Source organism: Podarcis pityusensis, assembly GCF_964106645.2.
Source record: "Podarcis pityusensis genome assembly, chromosome: 14".
Taxonomy (NCBI): domain Eukaryota; kingdom Metazoa; phylum Chordata; class Lepidosauria; order Squamata; family Lacertidae; genus Podarcis; species Podarcis pityusensis.
The window spans coordinates 30,066,740-30,083,033 of NC_138039.1; the positions used below are offsets into that span (position 1 = coordinate 30,066,740).

General features: G+C 43.2%; 1 protein-coding gene across 5 annotated transcripts in view; it reads left to right on the forward strand.

Moving 5' to 3' along the window:
- Window positions 1-380: 380 nt before the first annotated feature.
- CHD2 (chromodomain helicase DNA binding protein 2) overlaps window positions 381-16,294 on the forward strand; it is a 69,062-nt gene continuing 53,148 nt past the window's right edge. For 2 of the 5 annotated variants that reach the window (XM_080982079.1, XM_080982082.1), the window contains exons 1-2: window positions 382-1,123; window positions 1,468-1,606. In XM_080982079.1, coding sequence (XP_080838205.1) covers window positions 1,545-1,606 — 62 coding nt within the window. In that variant the 5' untranslated portion in view covers window positions 382-1,123; window positions 1,468-1,544. Of the gene's footprint in view, window positions 1,124-1,467; window positions 1,607-16,294 lie in introns of all 5 variants that reach the window. The other 3 variants (XM_080982081.1, XM_080982083.1, XM_080982080.1) reach the window with 2 other exon arrangements.

The window sequence follows — 16,294 nt, forward strand, 5'->3', positions numbered from 1 at the left end:
GCACAACAATTTTGTCCTTTCCAAATAGAACCACTAGGGTGGCGCTATTGAGTCAAAAGGGCTAATAGATAACTCTTTTTGTGCCCATTGGAATTACTTTTATACAATTAATGGCTTTGGGCTATTTGTGTCTCCGTGCCTATCAGAAATAAGCTACTTGAAGAATTGCTTTAAAAATTACCCTTTGGGGGTATTAGCCTTCCCATGTGAACCACTGGTGCCAACCCACTGGATACCAGTCTTGCTTCCATTCCTTCAAAATGGCTTGCTACACCACAACTTCCTGTCCAAAGAGGAAGTAATTTTAGCCCAAGGACAGTGATCTAAGGCAATCCTCTCCAACAAAAGCAACCAATAATAGCTCTTTTGGCTTGGAAAGGGTGTCTGAACCAGATGGGGTTAAGTTGCCTCCTCCACAGATTGGAGTTGGGTATGAAGATGCCAGTGATGGGGGGTATGCACCCTTGAGGTGGAGGCTCCCCCTCTCTTTTTGGGTGGAAATGAAGGGGTGGGTCTATGGTACATCACCTGAGTTGTGGGGTAAATGTAGAGAGTGTCAATCAAAGGCAGAGCTCAGAGCTGGGAAGAAAGCTCTAGATGGCGGCTGTGCCTTGGAGAGCGCATTGAGCCTCCCTGCTTTTTCCCCCCTCCTCCGCCACTTTTGCGCAACTTTGCCCAACTTTTTGGCTACCTCAGGGGGCTCCTGCGGCCCCTAGCCTCTCGCGGGGACTGTCGTAGGGGGCATCGAGCGTTTTTCGGGCAGAAAAGCAGCTTTTTGGGGCGCTCTCCCTTCGCCTTGTTGGAAAGAAGCAGCCGTGGAGGCAGCCCAGGTCGTTGTTTTTCCTAGCTTGGAAGCCATGGCGTACCTCCATTTTTGTGCGCTCTCTTAATGAGCTTTTTTCTCCGGATCTTTTTTACCCCATCTTTTGGCTCTAATTATCGCCTCTGGCAATTGAACGAATGCAGATCGTTTGGGATTAAACGCCTTATTTTATTGTTTTTCAAAAGAAATCCGGCTTTTTTCTTTCGTTCTCCGTGTTGCCGTTGAAATATTTTGGAGCTAATGTTTTCCCACGACCCGAAACTAATATCGGGTTGGACCTGGCGCCGGTGCCTGAATCAGGTAGGTGGGCGATTATTAATTACCATTTTGAAGGTTTTTTGTCCTTTTTGAATACTTTTGATTTTTTCCCCCTCGACCGGTTTGAACGACCCTGGAATGACGCAATAAAATACCGAGAATACTTGCTTCCAGGGTTACTTTAGGAAAGTTTGTAGGATGCTCCCCAGGGCTGTGTACCCTCGTGGTATTTTTTTAAAAAAATGTATAATATTCTCCGTTTTCCCCGTGTTGATCAGCGTTCTGCATTATTGTAACAAATACCATTGCAGCGTCAGGACTTTGTTCTTGGTATTGAAAGCCATAGGCACAAACTGGGACCTTACCTTTCTTTCAACTTTTGACAGTAAATACCTGGGCACAGGACTTCAAAGCAAACACAGCCACCTCTCTACCTTTCCCTTAAATATTTAAGAATAAAAAGATGATGAGAGATACGGATAAAAGCCAAGGAGAGGAGGGTTCAGTCCACAGCAATGCTTCGAGGTATGATCTCTCAACTTTATTATTTTTTTATTAACCTGATTTCATTGTTTACCTTTTGACACCCTTGGGTTACCACCAGGAGAGAAACAAAATATATATTTCAATGCTTTTGATTTTTTTTCCTAAGGAGTGACCTTGAGCTTGCTAATATGCCACACCCTGATTTTCTTTTTTTTTGGTTGCAATTTCTGGAAGTTGTGGTGTGATTGAAAGGCCCCATGCCATAGTTAAAAGGTAAAGCACCTTCCTACAGATGGAACCTTTTCCTGTATATTATGCAAGTTTTAGCTTCTGAATTTTGTGTTTTTGAGGGGTTTTGTGCTGTGAAAAATGACCTTGCCTATATAGCCACTGCTGCATTGCACCATTTTACATATAAGGGATTTTTTTCCTTTGAAGAATTTGTGAAGTCTAAACTTTAGTTGAAGGCCAGACAGAAGCCTGATAGTATTGTAAATAAGAAACTACACAAAGTTTTATGAATGAAAAAAAATTCATTTTATAATAAAAACCAGAACGCGTGTGTGTGGCTGACACCCTTTGCTTCATATTCAATTTGGCTTTACAGAACTTTGATACTGTTTTAGGTATTTTAATATATTTTGATACACTTTAACCAGATTTCCCCATTGATAGTAGATTCTTCCATTTAAAAGAGAAATGAACTAAGTGGGACACCTTGGAATCTTGTCTATTTTCTTTTTAACTTGGAGTAAATTTTAATGTTTGGGATTTTTTGTGTATTTTTTTTTTGCAGGTGTTGGGATGGCAAGTCTAATAAAAATATTTTTAATTTGGATCTGTCACTTTTTTGCTTAACCCCGTAGCAAGGGAATTCTAGCTGTGTGTCCCTGATAATTCTGATAATAATTTTCTGCAACATATTTACTGACCCTAGCTTGTTTTGTTACTTAAAATCCCATTTTCAGCTTTTTTGTGTTTATAATCCTGAAAATAATTTGTGTACCAACCTGTTCCTTGTTGTAAGTGTATGAATGATATATTGTGATGTTTAGATTTTAATTTAATAGATTATTAGAATTTGAATTAATACCATGTGGTAGAAAAACCCTAGGGGTTGTGGGTGTTTTCCTACAGTATGTTATGCACTAAGAGATTCAAAGTTTAAGCAATGTAAAATATTACAGTGGATGTGGATATATTTAATTGATGATTAAAACTGAAGACAGCTGCAATTTTTGATGGGGGTGAAAAAGCCATTTGATTCCCACACCTAGGTACAAGAAAGCATGGATCTCTTTTTAGGAATCCATAATTTTCAACTCTATGAAACTCACAATTCAGACATGCAGTTGTGAAAGTCAAATTGCTGACTTGGTAACAACATTGTTTTTGAAATTAGCTGGTTAATCGGTTAATCCACGTTGATAGAAACCCACTGCATTTTAGTAATAAATAAATGTGATAAACTGAACAAAGGGGTTTAGTATTGTGAGGGGCAGCAAACTAAACCTTTAAAAAGCTGTGAAATGTGAATTGAATTAGAAAATTAGATTAACCACCCCTTTGACACCCCCCCCTTTTTCTTCCCCATGGGTATATTATTTGCATAACCTCCACACATGAACTTTTGCTTTCCTGGTAAGCATTATGTTAACACCTTTTGTATTGAAATAAAGATCCCTATTCTCCCCCCTCCCCTTGCAGTTCTTCAAAGGAAGATATTTACTACTAGCAATACTTTCTCACGGGGACCAATGGAAAAAACAATATTTACTGTAAACAATTCCTCCTTGGAGTTCATTTTCTGAGCTGTTGGTTGTCTCAATGTTGTAGAAGGTGTATCTGTGGGGAAAGTACTTTTAGGAAGGCCACCTCAAAATTGTACACACACATCCTACTTGCAACTTCCTTTCTGTATCTGATTGGGGTGGAGAAACGTGTCATAGATGGTTTACATCAAGGCCTCTATTGATTGGGAGTTAAGTGATAAGATTGGGGTGCTGGTTGAAGGGTGGGTAAATGTGTATATGAGACAGAGAGATGGGACTAGTCCCATGCTCCTTATATTGTTTTTAGGAGAAAGAAGTAACTTACCTTCCTTTGCTTCCCCCACCATGCAAAAATTGGCTCAAGATTTCTTTTCCCAAGTGTTTCCTATGCTTTGGTCCACAAGAATACATTGTGGAGAGAACACAATTCCTACTGGGAAATATTTTGAGAACACATTTTGTTCTTGCAGGAAGTTTTGCTTTTTAATACTTGCTCCACAGTTTTGGAATAGGGATTCTATGTGGCTCATGATCTTTAGGGTCACTTGTTGTTCTCTTCTTCTTCAATATGCTATTATATTGGATGGGATAAAAATCCCAAATAATATACAACTCAAGTCCATGTTCTGATGCAGCTTGTCATTGCACAATGGTTGCCTACTATAGTTTCTCTGGTTTTATAACCTTTAATCCTATTCATAATTATAATGTTACACACTTCTTAGCCTAACAAGTGGATGCTGTCAGTGAACAGTGAATATTCTCATGTGGTTATGGGCAAGTATGTTGAATGAAAAAGCTGTGGTGGCATATTCTGCAACAAAACCTGTTATGGTTTAAGTTGGGTGGAGAACCTGTGGCTTTCCACATGCTGTTGACCTACAATTGCCATCATCCCTGACAATGGGCCACACTGACTGGGCCAAAGGGATTTTTTAGTCCAACATCTGGAGGACCACAGGTTGCCCACCTTTGGTTTAGGTTATAAATAGCTTGGAACACTTCCAGTCGTTTGGAAAAAAGATTTCGTTCAAAGCCCAAGCTATTAAGAACTTCACACAAGGTTTGTCATGGAACCATATTATTCCCAATATGCTCATGAACCACTTAATTTTAAATTCCCATACCACTGCATGTCAAAATGTTCTGCAATGCTTACAATAAAAACAGAAAATCAAAACACAATGCAATATTTTAAAAAGAATAGAGAAACACACTCCCTCTTAAAACCTGGCTTAAGTCACAGTCCGATGCATGTTATGCGGAACTAAGTCCTGTTGAACACAGTTGGGCGTCTTGTGTTAATGAAAAGCACTTTTCAGCGATGAAAATGTTTCCTGTTGCTGCCTGAAAGCTAGGGAAGGAAGATACCAGGTTAATCTTCCTGGCAAGGGGATTTGCTAACTGGGGTGCCACCCCCAAGTAGGCTGTTGATTGGCATGGGCCACCAGTGCCTCTCCAGCTGTTGCTGTTCTGTACTTTCCATCATCTTTGATCCTTGGTCATGCTACCGGGGCTGCTTGAGTTGGGAGTCCCAACAGTTTCTGGATGGTCACAGGTTAGTTGCACCTCCTGCAAGATCCTTAGCTACACCATATTTAAGATGGGAGCACCTGCAACAAATACTACCTATACATAAGAAGTTCCATGAGGCTGCACAACCTGACCCTAAGTATAAGTTAAAGAAAACTTGCTTCCAAGTAAACATAGTTGGGATTGGGTTGTTACTTGGAAGTAAGCTCTGCTGTACCCAATGGAGTCCTGGTAAACAGTACACAGGATTGGGGTATTCAATAACACATGAGAGGAGTCTGCATAACGTTACGATTTCTTACAAATAGCTGTTTGAGACTCGTCTTTTGTGCTGTTCGAAATGCATGCTCACATCGCAAATCCTTCGGTATGGCAACATTTATGTTTTCCTCCATGCACCACAATCTATAAACTAGTTAAGACTACACAGAGTTAATATAGCATTTTTGTTATGCCCGCTAACGCTCTCCCTGCAGGCTGGGGGCTTTATTTCCAGAGCAATTTCTCATTAAAGCTGTAAGCAGTAACTGTAAGCTGCATCATGCAGATTTCTGTTAACAAGCACATTCAGCTAGTGGCGGCCATTTTATGAAGCACCACTCGTATTTAAAACGAGGATTTTTAGCTGGGGACAATGAGCAATGAGGGTGGAGGGGAGAGAGGGAGAGAATTACTGGCGGGGGAGGGGGGGCCTTAATATCTCTTGCGGTGTGAGGCACGAAGCATTTATTTTGGGGGAGAATAAATGGGCTAGGTGGGTCAGATCAAAATAAGAAAATGCTAAGCATTTTACTGCAGGTCTGCTTTGTCACAAAATGGCTGTTCCTTTGTGCCGCATAGCTGACAGACATACTGCATTGCACTGTGTACTCCTTTTTTTTTTTAGCACAGCAGGAAGTTGCTGGTGGATAGTTCAAAGGCCATCTTGGGCTGGACGAGAGCTCTGGTTGGCTGCTGGCTCACTTGGAAACAGGAGGGTCAACAATGGCAGAGCTCTGTGTCAGCCGGAGCCCTGCCTTCCTGGTGACATCACAGTACTCTCATTTCTCACAGCCAGACAGCTTTCTGCCTGCTCCAGCCAACCAGGGCGGATTAGAAAGAAGCCTTTTGCATGCAGCGTGCTCACTTCTTCCGCGGTGCTGGAAAGCAAGAGGCTGAGAGCAACGCAGTGCTTAAAAAGCATGAAGCTTTTTTAAAAAACGAAACAAAAACTGTGTGATGGCAAAATAAAAAAAGGATGTGCATCTTCATAGCCAGTGGCAACATGACCAATAAACCAGAATATGCCGCTAAAAAACGCTGGGTTTTCCCTTGAGTAATCTACTTCCCCTTATGCTCAAACCATTTTTGGAAGAATAGCAAGAGAATGGCTTTTCAGGCAACATACTTTTTGAGGAACGAGCTTTTTTCAGGCTAGAGCACACTTCGTCGGCAGTCTCGTCAGATATTGGGGAGAACCCAACCATTTCTCCCTAAGCTATTTTGCTTTAATGGGTACAGAACGTGTGTATGTTTAACTATGTCTGATCTGGCTGCAGTTTAACAAAGGAGAACACAGTCTTTTATACTGGAAGAAGACTGCTTTTTGGGGCAGCCTCACACATTAGATCAAATTTAAACAGGGATTTCACAACAGGAAGGTTATGTTAATACCCTATAATCCCCGGCACCTGGTCAGTTGTGCAATAATTCAGGTGAAGCAGTTTTACAAACATTTGCTGAAATGTTTCAGATTGAGATTTAATAATGACATAGGTGTCTGCATTCACAGCTGCTGAAAAGCCACGTCACCTATCCTGGAAAGCTCATAGTTTTGGAGATGTTGTTCCCTCAGGTGTTTAGGGAAATGTACTCTATACATTTTACACATATTTCCTCAAAATAGGTGATCTTCCCTTAACAATTCAAGCCTGCTGGTAGTGCTTTGGCAACCTTTGAACTGAAAAGTTTGTGTTTCCTGTACTGTGAACTCTTGCTACTTAATCCCAAACTCTTTTGTTTTGGATCCTGTCTGGTGCTCCATTGAACTTTCTGAATCATTGCAAAACTCACCCTGATCTCTACACCAGAGGCTTACCTTGTGAAGCGTATAGGTCAGAAGAGTGCCTGTAAAGAACATATTTAATGCAGTTAAAGATGTAAGAGATCTGGAATGTCACAAGACTAGTGTTTGTCTTCCGCCTTCCTCTGACTTCCCCATTGTTTGAGATGTGAGTCACAGATGGCCTCATTCTTGCTGTTTGCAAGCTAGCAATTGCTGCTAATTAATGTAGAAGCAGCCCAAGTAACTGGATCTGGTTTAATGAAGAGAAGAGGAATGGCCTCTTTCTGCATAACTTTAAAGTGCCATTGTCTCTTATGCCAATGAACACAAGTACAGGAAAACAGAAAAGCCCTTGCTCTGTGTACACAAATAACCTGATTGCAGGCTGGCAGATTTTCAACTTGTGTGCCCTGTAACCCTGCCTCAATTTGTAATTGTTCGGTCATCAAAACTGTTCCCACCCCAAAATGGCAGAATATGGATCTGAGTTTTTAATTGCTCTGTGAATTTTCATCCGTCTTGTGGGCACTTCACACATGAAATGGTAAAAGCCAGTGGGTGATATTCAGTAGGTTTGTCTACTCCTATCAGGACTATTTTGATCTATTGGTACATGTGCACCTTAAATCCGGTAGGCTGCTCGTCTACAAATGATTCATTGCTTTCCAGGCACATTTGCCTAGGCACCTGGGTAGTTTCCATCTTTTTGACGTTTAATTATCTTTAGCAGACCATGCCCACAGTGGCTCACAATAAATATTTTTTTAAGAATCAACAATTAATCACCAGGCATGCTGACAGCTTCAAATAGGACAGAGTCAAAAAGTCAGCTTCAATACTACAGTGACTAGAGAGAAAATGCAAATTTCAAAGGGGATTTGCATCTGATGGACTCTAGTCCATGAAAGCTTGTGCCACAATAAATATGTTAAGCCATTAAGATGCCACTTTTAAGGTTTTAATGAAGTGCAAATGCAAGATCAAAAACAGCAGCGAAAACAAAAAGACTAGCTAGCCAAACTCTCAATTCCAGTGCTGGTATTGCTGAACTCCAGGGGAGCACAGAAGAGTTCAGTCTGAATGCAGGTAAGATATTGTCAATTTGGAGGGAAGATAGGCTGTATGCCCGAGTCCCTTCTAATCCCTGGATCCAGCAAGGGTTAAAATCTAAGCAAGGATTAATTTGTTGGAATAGCCAGGCCAGCTTCTTTGTAATGGCTCCCTAAGTATGGGTCATTAAGGTAACAAAGGAAGTGGCTCTGTGCCAGAGGAGAAATAGGTGCCCCCCCTCAACTGGCTGGTAGTTAGAAATACAAAGTCCAGAGTAGAAGCTAGAAGCAGGAGGCAGGCCGAAGTCTGGGAGACATGCTTGATTTCTGCTTGAATCCAACTCTCTGGCTATGGGAGAAGCAAGACCACTTTGGGGTGTTAATGCTTTCAGCACCTCTAGCATAGGCTTAGGTTGTATATGTGTGTAAATAAACCATATATCTTAAATCAGGCGTAGGTAAACTCGGCTCGCCAGATGTTTTGGGACAATTAACTCCCATCATCCCTAGCTAATGACCAGTGGTCAGGGATGATGGAAATTGTAGTCTCAAAACATCTGGAGGGCCGAGTTTGCCTATGCCTGTCCTATATAAACCACAGTCTCCTCTGTTCCTCATTCTGAGGAAACTGAACCCTGGGTAAAGGTAAAGGTAAAGGTACCCCTGCCCGTACGGGCCAGTCTTGACAGACTCTAGGGTTGTGCGCTCATCTCACTCTATAGGCTGGGAGCCAGCGCTGTCCGCAGACACTTCCGGGTCACGTGGCCAGCGTGACAAGCTGCATCTGGCGAGCCAGCGCAGCACACGGAATGCCGTTTACCTTCCCGCTGGTAAGTGGTCCCTATTTATCTACTTGCACCCGGAGGTGCTTTCGAACTGCTAGGTTGGCAGGCGCTGGGACCGAACGACGGGAGCGCACCCTGCCGCGGGGATTCGAACCGCCGACCATGTGATCGGCAAGTCCTAGGCGCTGAGCTTTTACCCACAGCGCCACCCGCGTCCCTGAACCCTGGGTAGGCACCTGAAATCACCCACTACTCAGAGATTGGGGTGGCATGCAACAATACATTGGGTATGGGTACCAAGCTAGCTTGTTTTCACTTCAGGGAGACCCTTGTGGCATCTGCAAAGCGGGCAGCCTGGGAACATAGGGAGCTGCTCTATGCTGACTTTGGTTCCTCTAGTTTAGTATTGTTCACTCTGATCATAGGGCATAGAATGATTGGTAGCAGCTATCTGTCACTCCAGGCTGCGGTCTCTCCCAGCCCTATCTGGCGATGCTGGGAATTGAACCTGGGACCTTCTGCATTCAGAGCAGGTGTTCTACCGCTGAGCTACAACCCTTTCCCAGGTTTATGGGCAATGGTTTAGGGTTAGGCTTAATTCTACAGCGAACCTGGTGATGTGGGTTTAATGTAAAATTATGAATTGGAAAATTGTCCTATGCAGATTAGTCTAATTTGATTAGGCTACGTTGCGTCGGGAATTTTCCAGCTTATATTGGAAACATTTTTGATGCTTCAGAAAGTGATCCAATTTAGCAGGTTTATTTGTGTTTGGCAAAACTTCCAAGTTTGTTTAGTGTTGTATTTGCAATCACTGTGCATTTATTGTTCTTAAAAAAAAATACTTGCCCCACATGCATGAAAACAGGAAGCATCCAATGAAAATGTCAAAAAAGGCAGATCGGTCTCAAGGATGCTGAATAGCAATGCTTTTTATTAGTGGACATTCATAAAAAGTGTTACTCTTCAGCTTCTTTGAGATTGATTTGCCTTTTTTGGTCACTAATTAACTTGTGAAATGATTCCCACCCACCCCCCGCCCATTCCATACTACCTGACCCTGCTTCCAGTAGAAGTGCTTGATTGTGGGCTGTGACCCACACCAGTGTTGCTTCCTAAAGGTGGTGAGAGGTGTGTGTGTGTGTGTGTGTGTGTGTGTGTGTGTGTAGAGAGAGAGAGAGAGATGGCTCACAATTTCAGAAATTATGCTTAACCCTACTCAATTTGGTTTCCCTTCCTGTTCAAGAAGACAAGAGTTTGCAAGATTCTTGTGAGGAGTTGTGGTTTGCGGGTAGGTCAGAGTCTTAACAGAGCCAGTGATGCCACAGACCAAAAACTTGAAGAAGTGATACAACTTCTTTAATTAGAATTATAGTTGCTCAAGATTCTGGCCGTGAGTTTCTGCAGTCATTGAAAGCAAGATTTATATTATATTATATTATATTATATTATATTATATTATATTATATTATTTATTTATTTAAAAAGCTGAATTTCCTTGGTTTGGGTTTGAAGAACACAAAGTTCTACCAAGTTAACATTTTCCATGAATTTGTGTGTGTGTAACTTTGAGCCTGGGTTTTATCCACCTTCAACGTGCGTTCGAAGCAAATTTTCACCCTCAAAGAATTCTGGGCAATGTAGTTCACCCCTCACAGAGTTACGATTCCTAGCAGCCCTTAAACAAACCACGGTGCCCAGAATTCTTTAAGGAAAAGAGTGTGTTTTTAAAATGTCGTCTGTACTCAATTTATGTCACACCCAGAAATCAGTTGCATTCAGTTACGTTATACTCAAAAATAGGCCCACTGAAATTAATGGGCCTAAGTTAATAATGTCCGTTAATTTCAATTGGATGCAACCCTGTATCTCCCCCTCCCCATGCTTATGCCTGAAAAAAGTATTGTGTAACTTGAAAGTAAGCTCTCATCTGTTGGGGTGCTCCCCACCCCCCATCACATTGCTGGGACAATTACTTCATCTTTTGAGTCTAAAGTAGCCTTTGGTTTTTCCTCTCTCTTTCGTGAGTGTGAACTGGGAAGAGGCTTCTTATAGAAGTTGTCAGAGATGCTCTTTAATCATGGGTGGTGGTGATGGGCCATTATGCTTGATCTCTTTCTTTGCTGCACTTTTTGTTCACTCAGTAAAACATCCGTATCCCTGGCAACCTATTATTCCCTGATGGAGGCCACATTCACAGGGTTAAATCCAAGCAACTCCCCCTCTGGATGTTGAAACTCCAGATGTCACAGAACAACGGAAATCTTGTGGCCTTGCAGCAAAAGCAGCCTATGGGGGCGTATGCTTGGGAGTCAGGCCCCTCCAGTTTGCATTCAGTGGCTGTCTGGGAACGGGCCTGTGTGATGTATTAGGAAACTGAAAAAGAGGATGAATATGAGGATCCTAGAGGGTTTTTTTGGGGGGTGGGCGGGCACAAAGAGGAAAACTGTTATGAGAAAGTTTCCTAAAAGCAATGCAAACCATGAGAAAAAGTGTGCTGTGACAGTGTGTCGCATGGGGAAGAAAAGGAACTTCCTGAAAGGTTATGCCATAGTAAGTTTTTTAGTCTTCAAGGTTCCGCAAGAAATCTCTTGTTTTTGCTGCATGATGCTAAGGCCACATTCATACATTCAATACACTGTGATACCACTTTGAGCAGCCAGTTGCTTTCCCTGGGGTACTCTGGGAATCATAGCTCTCTGATCTACACCCTTCATGATACACAGTTTCCAGAATTCTTTGGGGGAACCCATGGCTGTTTAAAGTCGCGTCATGGTGCTTTAAACGTATGGAGTGAATGTGCCCTTGCTCTGCTGATAGGACTGGACTAGATGGGGGCAGTATGGCAAAGGAAGGGTCTTTTGAAGAAGCCAGGCTTCAACTCTTTGGAAGCACATCTCGCTGGAAGGGATAATCTGTGGAATAAGATGGCCATTTTGAGAGAGCCTTCAGGTGTCCTTGGAGGAGAGAAGGGAGGACATCACTGTCCTCTGCAGATATCAGCTTAGCAGGAGGTCAATTCACACAATATAGGAACCAGGCCTTGAGCTTTGTGGCACCTGACCCTTGGAAATTCCCTCAGGTTAATTATCAGACAGAAGCTGTATCTGTTACCTTTTCTGTACCTTCTGAAGACAAACCTTTTAAGTCAGGGGTCAGCAACCTTTTTCAGCCGTGGGCCGGTCCAGCGTCCCTCAGACCATGTGGTGGGCCAGACTATATTTTGAAAAAAAAATTGAACAAATTCCTATGCCCCACAAATAACCCAGAGATGCATTTGAAATAAAAGCACACATTCTACTCATGTAAAAACACCAGGAAGGCCCCACAAATAACCCAGAGGTGCATTTTAAATAAAAACGCACATTCTACTCATGTAAAAACACACTGCTTCCTGGACTGTCCGTGGGCCGGATTGAGAAGGCGATTGAGCCGCATCCGGCCCACAGGCCTTAGGATGCCTACCCCTGTTTTAAGTGGAGATGTTTATCCCAGTCTATATCTGCTTTGGAATTGTCATTAGTACGTTTTATGTTTTTGTTTCGTCAGTTATGGATCTGCAGCCCTGGCCTCCTTAATAATGATGATGATGATGATAATCATAATCATAATCCTCATCGTTCAAGCTGGCTGAGGCTGATGAGTGTTGGAGTCAAACAAAATCTGGAAGGCACCACTTTGGCTACCCCTACCAACCAAAGTTTGAGTTTAGTACTGTACTACATTTTCAGATGAATATACATAAACAGAGCAACTTTATTGTGGGTGAAATTGCTCGAGAGACGTGTTTATGAAATGCACTCAGAGATCAGGCATGTGCACCACCACTTTTAAGTTTGTTAATAGCAGCTTCCTGCAGTTGAAGGGGAAATCCCCTTTTCTACCAAAAGATGCATCACAGAACTGGGTGTGTGGCTAATTTTGCAGGTCCTTTGACTGCTCGGTATGTGGTTTGTGTTAGGAAGCTGAAAACCCTTTAGATTTCTCTGGGGAGGAAAAGTAGCTTCATTGTCCCATTTAAATCTTGCCTGTGGCTCTTGTGTTTGGCAGAGGCTGAGCCTTTTCAAATGCTGTCTATTTTCCTGTATTTACTTTAAAAACCTGTTGGTCCTTAAGAAAAATTCTAAAACATTTATTAGTGCAATATCTTTATTAGATCAACCAAATGATCACAAAATACTCAAAATATTTGCACACTATTTTTGGGACATTTTTGGTTGGTCTAATAAAGGTATTGCCCTAATAACTATTTTGGCTTATTTAGCGTTGCCCTATTTCAAAAAGTAAAAACCAGGGCATCCTGAAAGTTGTTAACCCCCCCCCAAAATTTGGACCCCCCCCCCAATTTTGTAGTACCACCTTTCGGAAATCCCCCTCCGGACGTCAATTCCGCCTTTGAAATCCTGGTAATATGCGGGAAAATCCGGACCTATCCAGCCCTAGATCATTTATTTTATGTAGGCCATTGAGATACCGATCTACCACAAAGTAGCCCATGTATATTCTAATTACGTTTACCCCACTTCTCCCTAACACGGGTTGCCACCGACCCAGAAAGCACACACTCTGCTCTGCTCTTATGCCTTTAGTATCAGATTGATTTGTATAAATTGGAAAATGGAGATATTAATCTCTGTGCCATGAAAAACTCCTGGTAATTCTTACAGATCAGTTCACAGCTAGGAGGGTGCCAGCTGAAACTTTGGTTACTCTCCTTTTTGCTTGGCAGCACCAACTGATCTCTAAGCTAGCATTCCCAGACCCTCTTCAGCAGAGGCATAGCTAGGGGAGGCAGGGGGCACTGGGTGCCACACCGTGGAGGGTGGCACTTTCTGCGGGGCCTGCAGCACGCCTGAGCTGCACGTTTCTCCTGGGAGTAATGCAGTGGCTTGGGTGGTGTGGGGCTTACGTCTGCCTGCCTTTTCGCTGCTCGAAAAAGCGCCGCGGGCCTGCAGGGCGCTTGTGCGGAATGTGGTTTGGACACTGGGATTCTGGCGTTCCCTCACCTGTCCCAATTTGGAACGTCACAAATGTGCTGAAGAAGAATAATCACTAGAAAAGTGCCTCTAGGCACATGCAGAGTGCATTTCCCTCGCATTTGAGCAACCACAGCTTCCTGCATTGCAGCTAGGATTAGGAAGAAAGGCCTGAGGATGAAATTCAAGCCCCAGGGTGCTCTATGTGGCCCTCAGAACTTTCACCAGGTGGCACCCAGCACTGGCCCATTTTTTTTCACACTCTTGGTGACTGCTTCTGTCTGGTTGGAAAATGTGTTTGAACTCTGATAATGCCTCTTTCTTGTCTGGATGGAAGACACAAGAGGGATGTCTTTGTGTAGAAACCAGCCTCTGCCCAACCCACCACTGGTGTGTGGCCAATGAAAGGTTGCCCAGAAGGTAATATGGCCCTTGGGCTGAAAACAGTTGTCCCACTCCTGTTGTAGGTAAACAAACAATGGCTGGGCACATGCTAGCTTCTTCTCCCTTGTGAAACGGAACAGTTGTGTTTTGATAGGCTTTTAAGGTGTGGCATAGCTAATGTGGTGACCTTCAGATGATGCAGGACTTCAGTGTCCATCATCCCTGGCAACTGGCCATGCTGCCCAGGGTTGGTGGAAGATGGAGTCCTATAGTATCTGGACATGGATGTCCAATAGCAGGCCAGGATCATTCAGTGTGCACCTTAAAGGGTTACTTCTGTTAATTTGTCAACTAGCCAAGGGGGGGCAGCAGAGGTGTTGCTTAGCAACCAGGTAGAGTTGCATGATCTTCACTGTAGTAGCATGTGCCCTGATTGGTTGTATAGTTCTGAGGGAGTTTTACCTCTGTACATTTGGTTGAGTACCTTCCTTCTATGTAAAATACCTGAACTAAGAAAGAAAATCTCTTATTCCTTTCTCCTCAGATTGTACTGTTTTGTTCATTTTCCTCAGTTATCAGGTTTTCTTCTCTATTTAAGTGCTAACATTCTGGCGCTCACTGCATGGGCTGCCCCTGACCTAGTTTTATTTACTGCCAGTTTTGATATGTAACATCCTTTAGCCTTGCTGCCTGCATCCATGACTCCTGCTCCTGTTTCATCCTCACAGTAACCCTGTGAAGTAGGTTAGATGTACATGTTACCCAGGGATATTTATGGAGAGTTTGAACACGGCTCGCTTTGCTCCTTGTTCCAACACTCAACTGCTCAACCACATTGCTTCTTTTACTCTTTCCCTCCAAAGACCCCGAGACTTCATGTCAAACTCAGCAGCCTTACATATGGAGAGTTTGGGGGACCTGGGAAAGCTCAGTGGAAAGAGCACGAGACTTTTAAACTCAGGGTCATGGGTGCAAGCCCCACCTTGGGCAAAAAATTCCTGCATTACAGAGGGTTGGACTAGATGACCCCCGTGGTCCCTTCCAACTCTACAATTCTATGATTCTGTGTCTCAACTGAATCAGTCAAGACGCTGAGGATTAAGCAACTAAACATGGGGGCAACTCCCCTGGTTAGTTCAGAACACTTGATGATTACAATAAAGCCAGGAAATGGGATTTTATTCCTTTTACTCTTTGGGAGGAGGGCTCGTGAACATATATTTGTTGCAGTTTGAATGTCCCCTTCTCTAGTTCCCCCAAAGAGGTAACAGAGGGAAGGGCCATAGTTCATTGGTAGAGTGGCTGCTCTGAATGCTGAAGCCCAGGCTCGGTGCCTAGAACACCCTCTTGTCTGAAACCCTGGAGAGCTGCTGCCAGTCTGTGTGGGCAATATTGAGTTGATGGACCAATGATCTGACTTGATATAAGGCAGCTTCCTCTGTCTAGGAAAGTGCTGCAGTTCACTGGTGGGGCGTTTGCTCTGAGTGCAGGAAGTTGCAGGTCCAATTCTCAGCATCTCCAGGTAGACTAGGAAAAACACCCACCCACCCACCCTCTGTTTAAAGAGCTGGAGTCAGGACTCCTGGCACTTTGAAGAGCCTCTGCTGGTCAGTGTAGACAACCCTGAGCTAGATGGACAAAGTATGAGGCAGCTTCCTTGTTCCATGCTCCGAAACAGGCAGTGAATACATAGCTGCTGTCCAGTTCAGCAGCTAGTGTGATGCAGGCAGTTGTCTGAATCCTCTGCACATTTTTCTTAAATTTGCCTTCTGTCCTCTCAAGTGTTTTTCAAAGGCCATTCTGCTTAATTGTGCTTTTCACAACACACTTCTTCCCTTTGGGTTATCGGTGAAGAAAACAACGCAGGGAGATCTGTAAGATGGTGGAGAGAGGAACAGAGAATCTTTTAAAATGGCTCCTGGCTCTCTGCCTCTGGAGCTGTTTGTGTCTGTTCTCCCCGCCACCTCTCTGCCTGAGTACCTCTATATCGCCCTCTGCCAGCTTCCCAAAGAAATGCATTTTGTGTTTTTGACCTTTTCCCTCTCATATTAAAATAATTCAACTTGTATTTTATTTTTTTAATATTGTATTAAACCCTGCTGGAATAACATTCCAACCTCTGTGCCAGATATCAGTTTAAAGCCATTTCGTATTTTAGCCACAAATCTTTGGATTTGAAGTATT